Raw genomic sequence first — 21960 nt, forward strand, 5'->3', positions numbered from 1 at the left:
AGAGTGAATTTTTCTACCTTAAGGACTCTTATCTTCATCATTAGGGCCGCAAAATTCAATTAACGGACTAAATAAGAAATTTAAAATACAAAGTGAGGATGAGCTTTTCAGGCCACACCTCTGATTAAAGCAAGTAATCCTCGTATTAGGGGAGAATCACCAACCTCCCCCTTGCTCAGGAAAGTGCTGGCAAAGTGCCACCCTAACATTATCTGCTCAACCATTTGTCTCCTTCCTCTATGCCTTAATACGACCTTATAACTTCCTTTGTTTTCAGGAAAAACATCTTCCCGCCACACCAATGAAGTACTGAAACACTCTATCCTGCACTTCCAGATGCTGTGTAGACAAATCAACTTATATGGACAAGTACTGCCCTTGCATTGATGTAACCTGACCTGTTCAGATAATACACTACTATTCTGTTTTGTAAGAATCAGATTTTGAGACTTGTAAAAAAAAAAAAAAAAAAGGAAATAGAAAAAAAACCTTGAGTGTTCATACAGAGATACTTCTTCTACCTGACACTTGCAGAGATGGCAAAAAAAAAAAAAAGTGTGGGGGAGTGTGTATGTGGTGCCAGACAGCAACACACATGTATGGCATAAATACAACAGTCAAGAATGAACAACACACAGGTCAATACGCTATTATTTTCTTTGAAGCAAAAAAATGAGTTGGTGACCTAAAATTACAAGCTGCCATATGGACTTGCCAGAACTGTTGAACTGATTAATTCTGCACACAATAATTTAAAGTACCTGATAAAGAAACTGAATTGGGCTGCCCTGCTATGATATTATATATTTCTTGCTTTGATTACCTGCCATTCAGGATCTCTCTATCACTCTTCTCTCTTCAAAAAGACATGCTACTACACTTGTTTCCACCACGACAGTTCTTCTTAACTTAAAATACCCACACACATCATCTACCTTATCTGACTTTTGTCTCACGTGTTCATGTGTAGGGTGAAAGAGTAATTCAGGAGAAAAACCATGAAGTTAAACCCAAGCATTTAAGTACCCCTTAAGAATGGTAAAAAGAAAGATGAATAACATTGGAATTAATTCTAATAAAGTGTAGGTGATACCCATCTTAGCCTTTTCTTTCTTGAAAAAAATGGATTACTTTCATCACTCACAAGATAACTAGTGTCACCTGTCTGTCTGTCTAGCTAATACCAAAGAGAACCAGTTTTTGATGAGCAAGCAGGATCAGATGCCTTCAGTAGCTCTGCCAACATGAATGTAATGCTTTTTTCATGGAGAACACAAGCCATATTTTTTAGTGCTGAAGCAGAAAACTCCGTCATTTTACAGGGAAATAAACCAGAAGCCAAGACCCAATTCTTTCCTGTCTTATAACAGTATAAATCAGGGAAAATATACTGAAATCACTACGGTTACGGCAGTTTATAGGAATACAAGTGAAATTAGAATTCCAGCCTCAACCTGTTCTCCATTATAAGAACAATGAGACTGAAAAAAACCACAAGTGCAAACAGAAGGCCATTTTGCAGAATAAATGAAATATGCCCCAGAATTGTGAAACTAACATCTAGGCACTAATATTTTTAAAAAAGGTCTAAAGAGAATCAAAACAAAAATTGAGATGTACACATGGGTAAGAATTAAAAAAAGCATGATAAACAAGAAGTTCAGATGAGAAAAGGCATTTGGATTAGATGTGCTGTTCTGAGATTAATTAAGCTTAGTTTATTAACATGCTTTTGGTTTCAGGTTCACTCACTAGTCAGCTACTTTGGTTTACAAAGCTATATTCCAAATACCCTTTGCTCTGAAGAGGCATTAAATCACTGGATAACAAATCAGGATACTGTTTTTAAAAGGAATACATGCATACAACAAACAAAAGCAAGATACCTATTTCTACTCTTGGGGTTTTTTTCTGATTAGCCTCTCTGTCAAGTCACTTTGACATAGAAATATTCTCCTGCTGTTTTAGGTCATTGTAAAATATTAGTTGAAGTGCAATGAGCCTCAAGAGGTAGACTTTGGCAAAAAACAGGATTTAACAGAGACTTCACTTGCTTGTCCAAGATATCAATTATTTTAAACACTAAATTTCATACCGATTTTGAGAAAGATGTATCAATTCCTTGAAGCTGATATTCACTGTTTAAAGTGTGTAATTTTCTTTTGTATATAATGATAACTTTTGTTCAACACATAAAAAGACTGTCCCAAAAAACAATAAAGATCACCAGTGGAAGAACGGGAAAAGAAAGATTAATTTTAAACTGTGATGACTTCAACATATGAAGAAAATTTTCTAAACAGTAGTGTGATACAAAACAAGCACAGATCACATGAGAAAGCTGTAGAATCTTGTAGACTGAAAACTGAAACACATCAGAAAGACTTATTTTTGCAGTAGGATGAAGAATTGCATCAAGTGATTGCTTGAAGTCCTTAACAGTTTTGGTTTTGTATCATCAACGTGCTTTACATAGCCATTTGTATGTGCATTTTACCTAATCACACCTTACGTTTGAAATCTGTAAAATACAATTCTCATTTCCTTTATAGAAAAAAAAAAAGAAAAAAAAAGAAAAAAAAAAGAAAAAAACAAACTAAGCAAACTACATCTTCGTGTTTCATTTACAACAATAATCCATTAATTTGCAGGGAGAAAAAGATTTTATGCCATTAGTTTTTCCCCAATTCCTCAGAGCCACAAAGAAGTATCTACAGCAATATAATTGGTTCCAAAGCACCCTCAATTCTGAACATTCAGTTCCATTTTAGCTGTGCAGGCAACTGTTTTACAAGCTTACTTGAAGATATAGTTTTAAGTAAGATTCACGACACTTTTGTGGCGTTTGGAGTTATTAAATATTTTGATAGACAACTGCAAATAACCACCACTACTTGTTTTAAATGAAAATCATCTCATTACACAAAGCTCGATAAGCAGACCAAATGCAGCAAACAAAATGCAAACAATAGCATATACCACACAAGACAAGCTTTTTAAAAATAATGAATCTATGACCAAATAAGATGTTTTAGAATTAGCGTGAAAGAGAGAAATTTAAAACATGATACCACTATGGAGTTCATGTACGCTAGCTACTGTATCAGCTTATCCTATATAACATTCTGTTCTCTTGTTCATAAGTTATTACTTGGTAGACTACAGCTTTATTGTTTCAGAGTTAAAATGACCTTAAATTTTCCTCTCATCCTAGTGCCAACTTGAAAGAATAAAACAACTTAAAGTATTTTTGTATTAAATTTTGTATGGTGCGTGGTAGCCTAAATTACTACTTCTTTCATGAATTTCACCCTCCTTAATTTTGTGAAAAAGTATGAAATAAAAATGTGCTAAACTTAGACGTTTTTAAAAAGGTATACTTGACACTTGTCCATTTCATGAAAGAAGCTTTAAAAGATATTTGAGTATTACTAATATTTCAGAACATATATATACTAAATAACTATCAGTGGAAGAAAATGTGGATAAACTAAGGATAACTTTGCCACAGATTTTTAGACATATTTTTGGATTCCAGACTGCATTAACCAAAATTAGAAGGTGATCCTGAAAATTATAGATAATCAGAATGTAGCAAATCCCAGTGTCACAGACACTGGTAATGTATGAAACAGCAGGAAGACCATCTAAATCTCTATTCACACAAACCCATGAGTTGTTTATTAATCTTCAAAATAAATACTGTTTTTCTTTTCCGTTCAGACACAGAATCCAACTATTTTCTAGGAATGCTCAAAAGCCTATGGAAAACCAAAATCAATAGCAATAAATTAGAACTTGATCTGCAGCTTCTTATAAATCTTTACAACTTAAATTGAATGTGATCATTCTCATGTCAGAGAAAAAAAAATGAACATGTTTAAACTGCGAGGAAGCTAGTTTCCAACTTGATTTTGTGTGTGTGTGTTTTTGGAAGATTCCCTTCTTCTAATGCCATATTTCCTGTTGAAGACAGAACATGCAGCCTTCTTCAAGTAATTATACAATAATATATCAAATCAAGACTGAGACATGGTACAAAGTTAAGTTGTTAGTATCTCTCCTAAATGTTAGAAGACTCTTCTTGGAAGAGAGCCTAAGCATTAAAGTCTTAAAATAGATGGCTACAAAACAGGTTTTGAAATCACCTTCAAGGCTCTGTCAAGAGGCAAGGCTTTGAACTGGACGACCTTTTACCTGCCCAAAGAAAGCTTCCTGCAGAAACTTCAAGAAAACCATTTCCTGGCTTTTTTCTTTTCCTGACATCACAGATTATCAGCTGTAAAATTCTTCCCTGTTATAGTCAGTGAATTCTCATTCTGTGTGCACTTGAAGACAGGAGTAGCAATATTATGGGAATTATGCTCCTTTGACTCATTAAACGAAAATGCATCTCAACTACATTACTGATTAAAACCTCATGAATAATTTGGAAAATACAGAGATTTTTCACATATATTTGATTAGTTTGAAATTGCTTCTGCAATTCTCTGGTAATTCAAATTTCCAGTTTATGAAGTGTCCTGATAACCTCCATTCTAGCTCTGTTTAGTAGTTTTTCACACTGGACAAGACATCACCAGCAGAATATTCTGGTGGTGAACAGATGAATTGGACATGCAAAATTAATGAACAGGGAACCCTTAGAATAGTTCAAGTGATGCTTATGATTATTCAAGCTATGACAGCTTTAAATGAATTTTAGATGAATAAATTTTGAATCACTATATACCATTCCCTTTTTATTTTGCATGCATTGTTTAACATCACAAACTTTGGGAGTGTAGGATTCATTGAAGGCTTTTACTAAGTTCTTCCCAACAACGGTGCCTAAATTTAATACGTAAGATTATTTTTTTTTTTTTCTCCTATGGATGACTGGCACTGAACTGGTCAGATGTTTTTCTTGTTTGTTTGGAGTATGTTTTGGTTTGGCTTTTTTTTTTTTTTTTAATGTAGTTATTTGTTACATGTTTATGCCTATAGAATAGACAGAAATATTAATTTAATGGCATTTAAAAAATCAGATTATTGTTTTCACACACACGAAATGTAACCGCACTAACACTGAAATTAAAGGGACACTTTGGGTGATAGATTTACAAGGTTAAGATGTAAACACTCCTGGGTACTAAAACACAGGCAGGCAGCCAAAACGTAACAATCACTGTAAGTTTAAGGTGATTTCTAAACCATTCAGATTATAACTTTGTTACTTCAGTCTATTTCAAATGTAATTCCATTTCATATATAAGTGAACAATCAAGCACTAAATGAAGCCAGCTCATTACGAGTTCAGAAAGACACGGCTGCTAAACTGACACATGCACAGCAACCGGACTTCCTGAGCACGTCTGACAGATCCCGCAGGACACGCTGGTGAATCTGAACACTCAAACATATGTAAGCGTCCTCCTCTATGCATGCATGACATGGGCCCATGTTGGAAGAGAACTTCCAACCTCAAAACCTATCACTGTGAGCAGGAAGTCCATGATGTTTACTGTGCCTATTTCCCAGTGGTGCTCAGGTCAATGTTTTCAAGTTAGGTATGAGTTTAGTATTCTACAGACCTATTTTTACTCTTCCTATGAGAAATACTTAAAAAAACACAAAACCCAAACATCAAAAAAACCCCATCCCAGGTTTCTACAAATCTATTTTCCTTCCATTCCTCTGACTTCTCAATATGTGACCTGGTTTGGAAATATGAAATAGCGCACAATTTTATGATAAAATATACTGGTAAATCACACAAAAGTCACAGTGCTTCACAAAACATTTTCATGCTTGTCTAAAGAATAATCACAGCTAGAAGACATGCTGAGAGAGTGTGTCAAAGAGCACTCAAAAGCTGCCCATTCTCAGAATATGAGGTTAGCACACTTAGAAAGGTCATCTTACTATCAAAACCCCAGGTATTTAATACTTTTGGCCAGCTTAAATATCTATCAAATTACTTAAAATATTTCACCTTTTTATTATATGACAAATAAATGGTCTGCTTTTCATTATTGAGATGCATTTTTTTCCACACTGATCTGCAAACTAGAAAGTGTGTTGTGCTGCACAAGATTTTAATTATTAACACAAAAGGAACATATTGTTGTAACTGTTGTAAAACAAATGACAGAATGTAGGCTAATTCTAATTTCATTTTGTATTAATGTGTTGTAGATTCTGATTGAAAGATTTTTTTTTTTTCTGGTTATTTTACCCTACACTTCATTTTTGCTCATGCATCTCTTTCCCACGCGCAGTTTGTGTGGTACAGCTTACAGATACTAAGACAACTTCATTCAAGAACATAGTTAATAATGACTAGGAAAAAACTGAAGCTTTTCAATAATTTGTGTTTATGTAGACAATGTAAAATATCCTGTCAATCTATCATCTTTCATAAGAACTAGTTTACTTTTAAGCACTCTACATGAAAGGTTTTCTATTGGTAAGAAAATGTCTGCCTATCAACACAAAAAAAAGTCTGTTCCGAAGGGACATAACTAGGAGCAACTAGATGAAATTATGCAAAGGAATATTTAAACAGCATTGAAGTCAACTTTCCTAATATTATAGACTGGGTAAAGTCTCTGGGAGGAAAAGACAATCCCATTACATAGTACAGATTATTACATTAGACAATTTTAATCAGATCAGACAATAGAAGCCTGGAACCAAAATAAGTTCTACAGCAGGTAAGGAATTACTGAAATCTCCCATAATCCAGCACTACATTTAAAGATAATAAAACATCCATAGTTCTTCAATTTTATCTACAATGGCTATCAAAGTTGACATTTATGTTTCAAAACAAACAAAAAACCTGCCGAACATATACATAATTTATGTTTTTAGCAGAAGAACTTAAAATCTGAATTTCATAAAGATAGGGAAGGACATGGAAGGAGAAAGCATGATACGTTAGAAACAAAGACTTCTGGCAGACGTCTAATAAGATCACAGCATAAAAACTAGTTCACTTGCATTCTTCCTTGCTAACAAAACTTTTTTCCCCCACGGTTAACAGCAATAATATTTTTATAATATCAAAATGTATGAGTAAGTTTACATGAATACCCATTGTCTGAATCAGCATTTATTTATTAAATTTGTTTAAATTAAAAGTGAAAAAATATGCAACAGTGGAAAAAGCAACATTTTATCAAAATGGAAGCGTTGTTAGCAAATGCAAAGTACCTGCTTCAACTATAAAAATCAAATCCACCATTAAATGCAATTTTGCTTTTCACACTGGTGAAGCAGCATCTTAATGACTTTAATAATGCTGGTAATGAAGTATTGTCTATATTAGCAGCATCTTTTTAATGTAGTTATGAATCTCTGAGACAGGAGTAAAACAGCATAAACTTCCGATTCTCAAGAGATTTTCTTTTATTTTCAACACAAACACATAAAGTAACAGCAGCAATCAATTGTAACACTAAAAGCAATAATAGGTAAAGACTGAAAAATCATGGGGAATCTATAATCTTTTCTTATATGACATACAACAAGTAATTAAAATAATATTTAATGCTTTTTTTCCTCTTTATAACCTACTAATATATGAGTCTTGGAGATCTGTTATTAAACGCTAAAGGTAAAACAAAATAAATGAGAAACACATAGAAGTCGGAAGAAAATAAGCTGGGCTTAATGTAAGGGCTTTTTTAAAAAAATCAACAAATAACAATAGTAACAAGCATCTATACAGAAATTTATCTTTGGTTCTAGTTCAAAAAGAAAAATAGTTTTCTGTCAATGACACCACCTTTAAATGTAAAGATGTTCTATACCTTTTACTCTATTAATAGAAACAAATACTGATAAATAGTGTGGAACAATAGTTGGTACAGTCATTCCTAATGTTCAACTCATTATTCGATAAATACTATGGAACAAGAGTTGGTACAGCTTTAAATGGTTCTTTAAGAGAAAGGAGCGGTAGGTTTTCCTGTGTTCAGCAATAACAGCAGACAGGGAGTCTGATCAGCAGCGGTCATATAATCAGTTGAAAGAAAACAGTAATGAACTTATGTTTCATAATAACTTTTTTACTTGTGAAATGTTAATTATATAAAAAATCATTAATGGCCTTATTTACAGAGAATGAATGCCAGCATCAAACGAACCCAATTTACCAATGACGCTCTGCCAATGAAGCTGATTCGCTAACTGAGCAAGCAAATTAACAATCATTTTTCCTTACAAAGTAATAGTAGGCAAAAATATAACTTGGCAGTACTTCCCCCTTGTTAATGTGGACACTAATTAACATAGTTATTTTACAAAGATTTGAATTAAATATGCCAAGGTCTCAGAATTGTTTGAATTCCTCTTTGCTTAATTAATCCAAATATTTGAATTAGCTTCTTCATCTAATTTGGTGTTTCAACAAGTATCCCACTGAATCCCACTGATAGGCACATAAAATTATTATTTTCATACTGCTTGTGTAGCTTGCTTTTGAAACCTGTAACTAAAATAAAGATGTACTCCCTTTACATAAAATGTCTTTAAGAAGTCATGGTTTCTGTTAATTAGCCTGGCACTTATCCTATTCTCTGAATGACCACCAGATCTCAAATGTGAGACAGCTCGTAAGGTTTGTGATTTTTCTTTTTATTGGTGTGTCCAGAATATTCACACGAGCTACATTCCAGCTATTTCTTCACAACTTTTCCCACAGTTTCCAGAAATTAATGAAGAAAAGCATTCTGGAAGCTGAAGTGATTAGCAAGTGTGACAAAAAAATATTTTAGAAAAGCCACGTTTACAATGCAGAAAGTAAACACTGTTGTATGCATTTGCCTATCTTAGTTTGCCATTTCTCCACAGGTCTCTTTGAGCTATGGTCCTTACAGCATTCATGGAGCGCTCTGCATTTAGCGTGATTTTGACTTGAGTTTTCTTTCACACGAAAACCTGCAGTTTTTCATTGTTTTCCCTTAAATGCTAACACTTAACCTTTGTAGACATTTATAACAAGTATTAATTGTCCCTAGGAAAACATTCTTCCTCTGTTTTACTGAGATGGCATACCCACAATTTTAGCACAATGGCGAGCATTGAACAAAACGGAACTCTGTCCTAAGTGTGAATGGTGAGCAGACCATAGTATCGCCCTCCTCAAACACTTTTTTTTTTTTTTTATTACTTACTCATACATTTTGATGTTATAAAAAATTGCAACATGTTTAGGAATAGGAGAAAATAATGCAAGCTGGTCCCTTTTGCTGTGGTCTAAAAATGGCAGTATGAGTTTTACCACTGAATCCAATAGTACAGTGCGGTATCTTCCATGTATCCATAAATTAAGGGAAGTTCCTATCCAACTAAACAGGAATGGCTATTTTCTCTTTTCATTTCAAAATTGATTGATATTATGAATTCTAAATTCCTGTTTCACCTTCTTTTCTAACAAGCCTAATTTCAGAGAATTATTCTTACAAATTAAAATGACGCTTGTCTCTCAGTGGACTTCTTAAGCACTTTGCAATCTGTACCTGTTAACAAGAATCTGATGTGAATGGACTCAGAATTTCTTCAAGATGAGATGAGCTCCAAAATATCACATCTTACCCCATTTGCACTATCATAATTTTGATGTAATCTGTAATTACATTGTCTTCTTGGCAAGTGCTGGAAGTAGTATTGATATTCTTTATAAGTAGATCATTCTTCCAGAGAAAATCTTCTAGAGGCATGGCAAACTGTGAGTACCCATGGGAACAAATGAAGATCTGTGCTGGGCTGTTTCATCACTGTCAATACACTTGACATGAATTCAGAAATCCAGCTATCATTTGGAAGCAGCATTTCCTACAAATCTCTTTAATGCCACAAACTGTATAACCGTTGCATTAATTACAAATAATATCCTACAAAAAATAAAACTATACAGATTACCTTGCATGCATTTTGTCATTTTGTTTTTAAATGGGGCTTCAGGGTAAACATGTTGAATGGATACAATCTCAATAATAAAGCCTTAGCCACTAAAGAATCAGAGATGAGATGAAAGATGTTTACTGGGGAAAAAAAAAAAAAAAAAAAAAAAGACAGACCTTCCAGTCATGATTTACTGACTGTTAAGTAATTAACTGGTGCAAGGCATGACTGCAAAGAGACGCTGTGTCCATTCATTCTACTGGATAGGATAAAATTTCTATTAGAACAAGAATTAAAAAAACCTTAATAAAGTGATAAATAGATAACAAAGAAAGGGTCTGATGCACAGCTGCAGACAGGTTACAGTTTTCAGATCACTGACATGGATAACATTGTGAAGTCAAAGAAACAAAAAGAAAAAAACTAATAGCTCAAGGACTTAAATGTAATAAATTTGTTCCCTTAAACAGCAAATATATGTTTTCACAGAGATAGGACTGCAAACACTAACAGGTTAGCAAAAGGTTAGCGATCTTTCAGAATAGTATTGTTTGCAAATACAGCAGCTAAAACTTATAATAAACTTTTAATTGACATATCTGTAATGCCTGTAGACTCATATATGTAAATATATATACAATATAAACAATCTTTCACAAAGAAAAGTTTTTTTATCCCTTAAAAGAAATTATTTTGCATTTCATTTTTTCACAATACTTACACAGAATAAACCAAATCTTTTCCACGCAGAATTTACCACCTATTCACTGGACAGGGTAAGAGGTTAAAACATTGCTAAGAAGCAATTTGACTGATACCATTCTACTAACTTAGATGGACAACAATTGCCAACCAAGATCAGTCTTAAACTCCATTTCATTCAACATGCTACTTTAAGCAGTGTTTAGTACCAAATGCTTGAGAGGCAAGTCAACAAAAATCAGAATAACCTAATGGGTATTAGCTTGGCAAATTTATGGAAAAAAAAACCCTAAAAAACATACTTTATGAAAGTAAATTTGAACTCCATTTTATGCATACTACTTTAAACTGTTTTTATCATTTCATATATACCTTATTATTTTAAATTCATTTTAATTATTAATAAATTGGGCAACCTCAGAAATGGCAATGTCATTAGTTTAAAGTCTACGTGCACTTACACCAGCATAACTACAGAGTATTCTGTAGACTCATTACAAAGGTGTAGCTGAGCAGTGAACCTGACACACTTATTTAGACAGTATTTCTTATAGTAAGAGTAATACTCTCCCTGTGTGTCACATTACATCTGGTAAATATATAGTTTAAATGCAAATTGAGAAACAGTCTGGAAACATCAGATTAGGGAGAGAAAAATGTGCTTTGTGCTAAAGAATAAAAAATGTGTTACTTTAAAGTTGCCAAAAGGTGAAAAAGCTATAGGGCATGCAAGTACGGTAACACTTGGTATAATGAGCTGTTGAAATTAAGTTATCCTTTCTAACCTCTTAATACAGCTTGTAATTTTTAAAATAAAATTTACTGTGCTTACTTAGAAAAACCAGTTTATGTGTATTTGTGAGGTTAAAACACTTAAACAAAACAATGTCCACCTGTAGTTATCGAAAACCAGCCAGTGTCAAGGGGGTTAACCAGGTAACCTCATAAACTAGGTGTGAAAGAAAATACTTTATTTCTAACCTCTGCTGCCAGTTGCTGAAGAGAAGGGGATGCAACAGGGTGTAAAGTTGAGTTGCCTCTGACCGGATTATGGAGGCTAATGTAAGCCACAACATTTCTTTGAAGAACTCTCTTGAGATCCTACAACACAAGCAGAGAAATGGTTATTACTATGAATCATTATAATTAAGACCTGTTTTGTTCTTTCAGTTCCTTCTAGGGAAAAATTGCACCCTATGTTTTTGTCCTCTGTGATTCCCTAAGTATTACTTAACTACTACTTCTTACAATATGCTGTTAAGAACTTCAAAGGATATCTTAGTGTTATTTCTCTATACAGCAGAAGTTACAATTCCATTTCACACATCAACTCAACAAAATGCAAACAGGCCTGGGAGGAATTAAAAATGACTACAGTTGTAAGGCCAAAAATGAAAACATTACATACTGTGAAACAACATGATGGCCTTTTAAACTTACGCCTGACAGAAGACAAACTTCAAAAGCAATCACTATCAACAGTTAAATGTACTGAAATTTTTAGAAACCAAATTCAGATTTGAATTGCAAAACTTTCCCAGTGTTTTCACTTTATTATTTTTTAGACTACAAAAGTAGTATGTATAGACTGTTCAAATTATTAACTCATTTTAAAAAAGATCCCCTTTGCCTTCTCAGTAATGAGTTACTCTTTGCATGAAGTGGCTCTTTATATTGAACAGAAGGGGTGTAACACAATTACATCTGATGCAAAGCTGACTTGAAGTGGAACTAAACAAATTTTGCTTCCAGCCTGGATCTTTTCAATTTGATTTTTTCACCCCCTCTTGTTTTTGAAGAATAATCATGTTGGAAGTATGCACCTTCAATGAGAGCTAGCCACTTCTCACACATGATAAAAAAGCAATTAACTCTTCATTTTATCTACTGTTTTAATTCAGCAGCCATGAACCTCTCTGCTAGCGATTCCTTTACTAGCTGAAGTCCCCTATATTCATATATGATCAGCAATACTCTGATGGGGTATTTTCATTCAACAAGCTGATTTCTATTCTGTTGAAATTAAGAACCCAAGGAATTGTCTGTGTCAGAGTGTATCTAACTCCTTAGCACAAATACGTGAAAAGTGAACCAGCACTAGCTATGGAGACACTGAAATATTTATGTAATTAACGTAACCCATAGTACGATTCTCTTCAATCTGCTCTTGATTCAGTTCTCCCCACACTAAGCCCAACAATTAAAAATTAGTAACTGTTGAACCCCCAAGAAGGAGAAAAAGTAACTTGCCTTATCATTATCACACACGCTCTGTTCTACAGGAACTTTCTTTACAGATGTTTTCACTGCATTTGCTATGTAGTGCATGAAAGTATGCAGATGCCCCAGACCAGTTAATGAACCATAATTTCTGTGTGGTAACTTCATACTGTTTTCATGCTTTCAAGAAAAGTAATCAGTATTGCAGTGAGTGCTTCTAAAAATATTTTACCTCTGCCCATTCATATGAACCGATGTTCCCAAATGATGTTCCTCCCCATGAGCAGAAAACAATGGTCCGGTCAGGTCTCCAGCCTCTCTTAACTTTCAGCATCAAGGCTTGTATAAATGCTGTGATGATAGCAGTGCTACTCGCCCATTCTTGTCCACCGTAAGTATTCAGACTGTTGTGATGACTACCAATGATGATGTATCTGTCTGAAAAGAGGGGGCGGGGGGGAGGCACAGGCACGACGGGAGGACAGGGTGGGGAAAGACAAGAGAATCTTATTTTGTCTGGATACTAGCATTAAAAGAATTTTTAAAAACTAAAAGATGAACTGTATAACTGTATTAGTATTCTGTAATGTCAATAATACAACGAAATGCTGTCAACAGAAATTTATATGATCATGTGCAAGACAATCATACAATATAAATACATAAAACTGAATACTACTCAAACATAAACTAGTAAATAAATATACGTCTACACATTCCTCACTTAATCCCTGTGCCCTTGCCTCATTTTTTGTTTATTACTTTCCCTTCTTATAAATTATATATACCATTTTTACAGCCAGGACTTCATCATATAGATAATCTAATAAAGTTCCATGCTCACATTAGAGTGTTACGAAAAATCACAGATGAATAAGCAGGAAACTCTAGCTTCAATACATCTTATAGTCCAAAAAAGCAAACAAAAGGTGTGGTAGTACAATGAGAAACATAGAGAAAATACACAAAGTATTAGTACTCCCTCACCTGGAAGACTGTGTTCAGTGCTCACCACCCTATCTCAAAAAAGACATTGCAGAAACAGCAGTTGAGAAGCTGGTAACCAGTATGGCTATATATCAGGACTTAGACTTCCATGTAAGGAGACACTGAAAAGACCTGGACTGCAGGTTTAGAAAGGAGACATGACAGAGGAATAGAGATAATGAATGATACAGAAACGGTAAGTCAGACCTAGCAACTTTGATGATACTGGAAGAAAGTATTTTATAAAATGAAAAGCAAGAAGTTTCAACCTGAAATACAGAACATGCCTATGGTTATCCAGAAGAAAAAAAAAATGCACTTTTTTTTTTTTGAGAAATTCAATGAAATCTTCATCTCTCAGGGCATAATATAAAATGCAAATACTAACTCTGAAGTGTAAAGAACTTTATTTTATTCCAAAAGGATAATGTGGTATGAAACAACATGAAAGACTGGTGTGACTGATGTGTGTCAGGAAGTCTAAGCAGAGTTATGCTGTATGACTTACTAAACTACTAGACCTTCTGTATGAGAAGAATTCACAAAGTCTCTTCGAAGGGTTGCTTACTGTTTGTGTTCTGATATTTAGTAAAGTATCTTTCTAGTCCAGACGAGGACATTTGAAGGTATGCTTTCCATATTTCAGGATACTGATAGAGAACAGAAAAATAGCTATCAAGTGATGCCAGATCCTCAACAAACTCTGGGTATCATTTGGATTCTAAAAAGTGCAAAAAATTTTATTTTCTTTCTTTATGCAAGGAGATTCATTCTTCACTGTTTTCAGTACACTGGAATGTAGTAACACATAGGTGGAAAAATACCCATGTTTTATATTTGCTTATAAAATTAAATACACACTCCTCAGTATTTTTGCAGTGACTGCTGCCTAGAAACTATTTCAACTGAAAACCAACATACTTTGATTATAAAACCATTGCCTATGACACTTGACTTTTACTAGTTTTGTTCAACAAAATAAATGGTAACATTGTTTTATACGGAATCAAAAATGCTTTACAAACAGGGGATCTGTTATACACCTACAACACAACATTTTTGGTCAACTGCTTGGGGGGTATAGGATGTAAATGCAAGTTTCTTTCTAAAAGCAGATGTAAAAAATGTAAATCTAAGTGTACATCATAATTCAATATAACAAAATGCAATCTAAATCACATAATTTTGCAATTTGTGTGTTGAATCACAAGGTGTTTAATTATAGGTTGCACTGAAAGTGAAAAACCATAGGATCTTCAACTCAATGTTAGGAACTGGGTGAAAAAAAGAATGTTTTTAGTCTTCTGGGTTGTTAGAAAAAGTGCCACTAAGACAGGGTGATCAGACAGGATCAATGCATGCCCCATCTTATAACCTCTGTTCAGTCTGTGCAGTGTATGTGAAGGGGAGTAGAAAGAGACTTCATGTAAATCAGTATAGGACATTTTGGTGGAGAAGAAAGCTACAAGAAGCAACATACTCTAGGAGACACCAGCTGAACGAACAGGGGTAAAATATAACAGCTGGTGCCTCCTTTGAAATTCTTCATCTTTGTCCATCTTTCCCTCTTGAATAGAGACAATACCCTGAAGCAAATGACTATAGAAAAAGCACAGGAGAAAGGATGTTAATGCTTACAGAGGCAGCGGCTGTCCTTTCTCATAATCATTTGCTGAAGCATGTAGAGAAAGAGATCACATGGTAAGAAAAAAGAGGAAGAAATGACTAGAGATAGAAAAAAAATAATCCATCAGATAAATTTTGAAAGTGATAAGGTGGGATAGTGTCCAGGGTAGTGATGGGCTGGACAACAGGGATTTATCATGAAAAAATAGTGATTTATACTGTCTTCTTTTGTTATACATCCCATTTTCAACCATGTCCAATAGACCTACAATATCAGTCATATTTTTTCAGGCTTTAAAATGCTACCTACCATCACATTTCCTCTTCTTGTAAATGTTTTAATATCTTGGTTGGATTTAGGATGCTCATTGTTACTCCTCAGATCAAATTTCAAATAAGATCACCATTACATAGATATGTTTGTGTGTGTGTGTTAGGAGACCTTTAAGCAAAACCAAAAATCCACCCTTGGTGATGCTCTGCAGTCCTTCATTAAGCACTAAAGATAAATTTTGTTTTCTTTCTGCATTTCTGGGAACATAAAGGTGAGTATTTCAGGTGTATAAAACTAGCAAAATGTCATCAAAACAACAAAAGAATCAATGCCATGAAAACATCAAGTATTCAAAACAAGTTGAAAGGGTATGGCTGTAGCGTCAAGCAGGAAGAGCAGAGAAGCAAATGAAGGTTTAACACTGATTCTGTACAAAATGCCTTCCACGGTACATTACATGCTTAACTTGTGCCTACATTAGAAGCCAGTTACTATGGCCCTTGTTCAGCAAGACATTTACAGGACAAACTGTTGGCATCTGCGTAGTGCTGTTGAATGCACTTGATTACATATCCTTACATCCTTAAAGTTAAGCATATACTGGCATACCTTTAACAAGTAGCTTATTAAGGATGCAATAGTAAGATGAAAGATTCAGGTATAGAGAAGATAAAACAATTATTAAACAGAAATGGATGCATGCTTTTTATTATTTGCCTTGCTTCTGTTTCACAGTTCAGTAGACAGTATGTCTAAACATGGCAGTTTCTGCCTTTCAAATTCCATGACAGCTATTTGCAAAACATTAGCAAATATAGACTAGTAACTTCAAATTCATGAAGGAAATTAAGTCCTTTATTAAAATTAAATTCATTGTGCTAATCGCTTTCTATGTTGGTTAAAATAAATAATGTTCTGGTGAAAAGTACAGCATTCAGCAGACAAATGACAAAACTGAGTCATTATTTCACTAACAGGAATAAAATATTCTCCACCTCCTTTATTCCATCACTTAAAATATCAAATGATTGGTCCATCTCCCTAAACTTTTCCTCTGAACCTAATAAAAGAGTATCAATTAAGCTAAATGTGATAATGTTTTGATGACAATACCATCTGTACGTTAAGAATTGGACTGGGTCTACAACATTTTGTATCATGTAAGTACCCAGCAACAGTGTTCATTCATGTTGCAGACAGCCTATAACTTTCAGGCAAACTCACCTGCAGACAGAGTAAGCTCAAAATGATCTTCATTCCTATGAGGTCCTGTTTATTGTATTATCTACATACACCATCAAAGGAGGGAGGGGGTTTGTGGTTTATGTCACAGTTGCACTTTGAATCTTATTGTTTAATTCTTAGACATATAGAATACTAATTATTATTCATGGACTTGTATAAAAGAAGTTTAAGGCACAATTGTAACACAAAATAAGGTTGAAGCAAGTGTGATTAAGAATTTAATCACAGATTTTTGTACATTCTAATAACATTTGATATTAGCTCCTTAACTAAGCCAGAGATCACGGTGCCCTACACTTATGTTTCAGTAAGACACTTGAATTAGGTAGGGATGTTCTGGACTTGAAGCACAGAGGGTTTTTTATCTCAAAATTCTCCTAACATTAGAAAAAAATCAAAACATTTTCTAAAGTTTTACAGACAGCTTGTATATTAATTCAAATAACACAATACAGTAGACCCGAAAATGAAAACCACCAACTCATTTTCTTGGTATAAAATACTAATACTCTGTATGGGCTACATTTAATTCCTGCTTGTTGTGTAAAAAATATGCTTATTGTAACTATGATAGCCCTTTGAGCTCACTCTGTTTAACCCTTATGTTCTATTTTGTTGTAAGTCAAATCACAAAACAACCATAACAAAGGCTGTCTCCTTCCACTGCATTAGTGCCTTATCTGGCAAAAGAGACTCCTGAGCCCAGCTATGACTCCCAACCACTATAAAACAAGTATCTGATACAAATGATGAAGGGCTATTTACCTGGAAATACTGTTCCTTTTAAATATCCAATAACGTTAGATATTGTCTTGTAAGTTGAGACTGACTGAATATTCAAACTGATTACTTTTTTGCCTGTTGCAAGATAAAAAGAGAGAAAAAGAAAAAGAAAATGTTAAACTTGTTTATCCAGCCAAGAAATTTACAGGCCACAGATATAAATTCCCCAAACGTAAAAAAAACCCCAAAAAACAACAAAAAGAAATCCCAAACAAAACCCCCACAAAAAACAAACAACATAAAAAGAAGTAAAAACAAAGGGGAAAAAAAGATAATGAGAGGAATCAGAGATTGAAACGTGAAATATTACATTATTTTCTTAGTCTCACTTAAACAGCGGGGTTTAAACCTGGAATCTCCAAAGCGATCTTTACTCCTTGAGTTAAAAGATCATTCAATTCACCCAGTAAATGCTGCTAGAATACAACAGAAAAAAAAATAATTAAAAAGACTAGGAATTTCCTAATTCTGTGACACAGAAATTTGTCTTAATCGTTATAGCTTTTTCCTCATCTAATCCTTTGCCCAGGTCAATCTTTCAGTAACACTCAAAATCATACCTGATTTCTATTACATGATTCTACAGAACCCCTGCTACTAAATCAGATGGAAGAGTTAGACCCTGCATTACTAACGACTTTGCCAGCACAGCCTTTGGTGATAGACTTGTGAACTGATACCAACAGAAGAAAGCTTTTTTTCGGCTTAGCTGGTATCAACTGAAGAAACGGTGTAAATAGAAAGGCTGAAAAATTCCAAACCCTGCTAAAATGTAAGGGGTTGGTCAGTATAGCTAGGCCAGTTGAGACTGTAGTACAGGATAAAGCCAGAAAAAAGTAACTAAGTAAAATAGCTTAACAAAATTAGTTAACTGTTCTTTGCTGAGAATTACTGCCATTCCCTCTGTCCCTCATGTGGGACACACTAACCATGTTAACTCTTGCAGTCTGTGGCAATGGAAACAAAACAAGGACTGGGAGCTGCCAATACCTTTAAAATGTTTCATTTGCATTATAACAGGCTGTATTAACATTCATATCATCTGAAAGGTCATAACTTCTATCTAAGCAAAGTGAAAATGTCTTTGCTCTAACTTAAATGCTAGCAATTGTCTGACAATAACCACTGTGCCATCCTAGACCTAGACCCCAAGTACTGCACCACCCCCAGGACAGACCCGTGTTTAAAGGCATCTTTGAGCCAGAATTCCTTCAATGTTTATATACCAACTGTCAGAGACCAAAATGAAAATATTCCATGGATCATTTTGCTCTCTATCTCCCAGGCTATTATCCTCCCACAGATGTATTTCTAAGAGTTTGTTTCCTGAGATGTACGGAATATGCAAGCAGGGAGTTTACTGCAACATGTAAAAGAAAAACAATACTGTTCTTCAGGGTTCATTTGCTGGTGCTTCATCTGGTAAATATACTTTAAAATTCTCTTAAAATAAAATCCAATATATTTTCATTCACTAGTCTTTATTGATATTTGAAAAAAAAGCAAGCCAACTGTTAGGATCTTTCCTTGTTTTAAAAAGGCATACTTGTAATATTTATTCTACTTTTTACTCAGAGGAAACCCTCTCTGTAATCAATAGATGTATCCTTTATGTGACAGCTCTGGTTTTGCTAGAACACAACAGTAAAGAAGATGCAAGTCAAGCATAGTTAATTAAAATTACACCAAACCACACTATTTTGCAATAACCCATAACAGTAAGTTAATATTTTGATCTGTCATGCCTATGCTGGGGTTTGAGTTGTAACTAACTTTGCCCTTCTGATGTAAATGACCATAAGGTTTATTAACGCCATATGATGATGAATGCTGTTTGTTCTATAAATCTACAGGTATTACTCTGGATTTTTTTTTAAATATTTCATTAAGATAAATTAAATCCAAAAGGGTTTCCAGCACTGTACTATCATTAATATTCTCTCTCTTTTTTTTTAAACAATGTGAAAACAGCTCATAGAAGCTGTTGATTAAGCAATTTATGTTTAATCTACACTATTCAAGTAACTTCTTGCTGCTGTTTCTCACCTATAACCATTCTAGAGCCAATTTACTCTGTTTAAAAAAAAAAAAAAAAAAAAAAAAAAAAGATTTTCAATCCAAAACTGATTTCCTTTCCTTTTCTAACCTTTCAACACTTTAGATAGACGTTTCTTCAGGCCCCATTTAAGACAAAAAGTAGATAAATCCTTTTGAAGACAACCGATTTAACTGTTTTTCCTAAATCGACATCAGCTATCCAGTCTTCAACTGACAATAAAGAAACAGAAAATTAACTTCTGGCAAAACACATATTCTGGAATCAGATATTAGAGTTAATAGTCATGTAACACAGTAGTCAGCTTAAAGTGACTTGGGCTTAAAGGCTTAGTACACCAGATGAAAAGGCTGAAAGTACTCTTTGGAGTATATAGCAGAAATGAAATTTAATCTCCTTTAAACAGTTCTGACAACAAACCTCTCTTCCTAATGCTATATTTTAAAGATCTTGACAACATTCTTTTTTCTGTATTCTTTGGAAAACTATGAGGGAGCTTTAGCTTAACATTATTAAGGATACACTTTGAGTTTATGTATACCAAAAGCTGCTTCTGAAATAGAAAAACTGAAAAATATTTGTTTTCAGTATTTTTGATTTATTTCTTTTTTTTTTTACTTGAAATCTGCAAATTACCTGATACCAAGTGTCTACCTTCTCCTCTCACAATTACAATTATTATTTTTTTTTTTTAGAAATGCAGGGTTATTTCTCACTCATTTAACTGACAGTTTTAGAACTTCAGATGAGCAAAACCCTACTACTTTTAGCCTGTAAAATGAGTTATAATTTCTTTTTGTTTTGTTTTTAACCTTATCCCAAGCTCATACCGACATAGAGGACTATAAGTTTAAGTCTAATTTTCAAACACGTCGTTTAAATTCCTGGATCCTGATCATACTAAACACCTATAACCAGACTGTTTTCTGAGCATTCCTTTGAGTCCTAGACTTTAAAAAGCATCATTAGGTACTCAGATTTGAAAATAGAACTAATTTTACAGGATTTTTGCTACTCATATACAAAAATTTCCCTACATGCACATTTAACTCCAGTATAGATGCATCAGGTACTAACTTTATTTGTGCACTTTGATAACACAGATCTTGGATAAAGAAAGTTATTTTAGAAGATTACAGAAACAGGACATACTGAATAACTTCAACTAACTCTTTTTACCATGAATGTAATTCCTGCTGAAATCAACATTAACCACACCTGAATAAAAAATATTGGTTTGAAATCACAATTAAGGTAAAGCTTTCAAACATCATCAAACATCCATGGTCATGTTACTTCAGGCTCACTAATTCAGCTGAGGTATTCAGGATTAAGTTACATTCAATAGATTTCTTGTTCCAGTCATTCAAAAATCTTATGTCAGAGTCTAAGAATTCGACTGCTACCTTTTTGAGCAAACACTACCAAGATTTTAAGATACCCCCGAAAGCTAATAATTTGTTTTGATAATGAAAGCTACAGTTTTCATAAAGTTATTTGCCCCAAGATCTGAGGATTTAAAGTAATATCAAATATCACAGAACATGATGATACAGTAAAAACTAAGTACATTCAGTGTAGAAACACCATAAGCTATTTACATATAATGAAAATCAAACATTCATATTTGATAGCTAATACTGTAAGGAATAATATGGACTGTTATGTAATATTTGGAATACTCTGTTAAATACACTGATATTATAAGTACACATTAAAACATGCTTAACAGTAGAGTTTGTTGTAATTTGAAACAAATGCTTTCTTAGACATTTTCTACAATAACTGAGTAAATTTCCTAACTACGACTACTACCATTAGACTGCCAAGTTAGTGGCAGATTTTGAAAACTTAGTGGACTGTGAAAAATGTATTTCAGTTACTTCTGAGTGTTTCATCGTGACAATTTGAGGGCATAACCTTATCTACTCGACATTTCATATCAGTTTTCAATTAAGTTTAAACATAGGACTTTAAATGAAGCAATGCAATCATCAGAGGCATTTACATAACAATATAACTTCCATACCAAAAATACTATATGCAACATAACTACATACTTACAAAAGGAAATAAAATTATAAAACAGCATATGCTTAATAATTTGTAATTATTTCTGAAAAAATATTGTGCAACACTATCAAATTGCATATGCAAAAATCAATACTGAATCTAC

The 21960-nt window shown here is 33.7% G+C and overlaps 1 protein-coding gene across 6 annotated transcripts in view; it reads right to left on the reverse strand.

Annotated features, from left to right (window-relative positions):
• The window catches only part of NAALADL2 (N-acetylated alpha-linked acidic dipeptidase like 2), a 504203-nt gene that overhangs the window by 112736 nt on the left and 369507 nt on the right, over positions 1-21960 (reverse strand). For all 6 annotated transcript variants that reach the window (XM_055723677.1, XM_055723680.1, XM_055723679.1 and 3 more), the window contains 3 exons: positions 17711-17803; positions 13046-13251; positions 11575-11694 (listed from right to left, as the gene is read on the reverse strand). In XM_055723677.1, coding sequence (XP_055579652.1) covers positions 11575-11694; positions 13046-13251; positions 17711-17803 — 419 coding nt within the window. The remainder of the gene's footprint in view (positions 1-11574; positions 11695-13045; positions 13252-17710; positions 17804-21960) is intronic.

The sequence above is a fragment of the Falco cherrug genome, chromosome 11 (assembly GCF_023634085.1).
Source record: "Falco cherrug isolate bFalChe1 chromosome 11, bFalChe1.pri, whole genome shotgun sequence".
NCBI lineage: Eukaryota > Metazoa > Chordata > Aves > Falconiformes > Falconidae > Falco > Falco cherrug.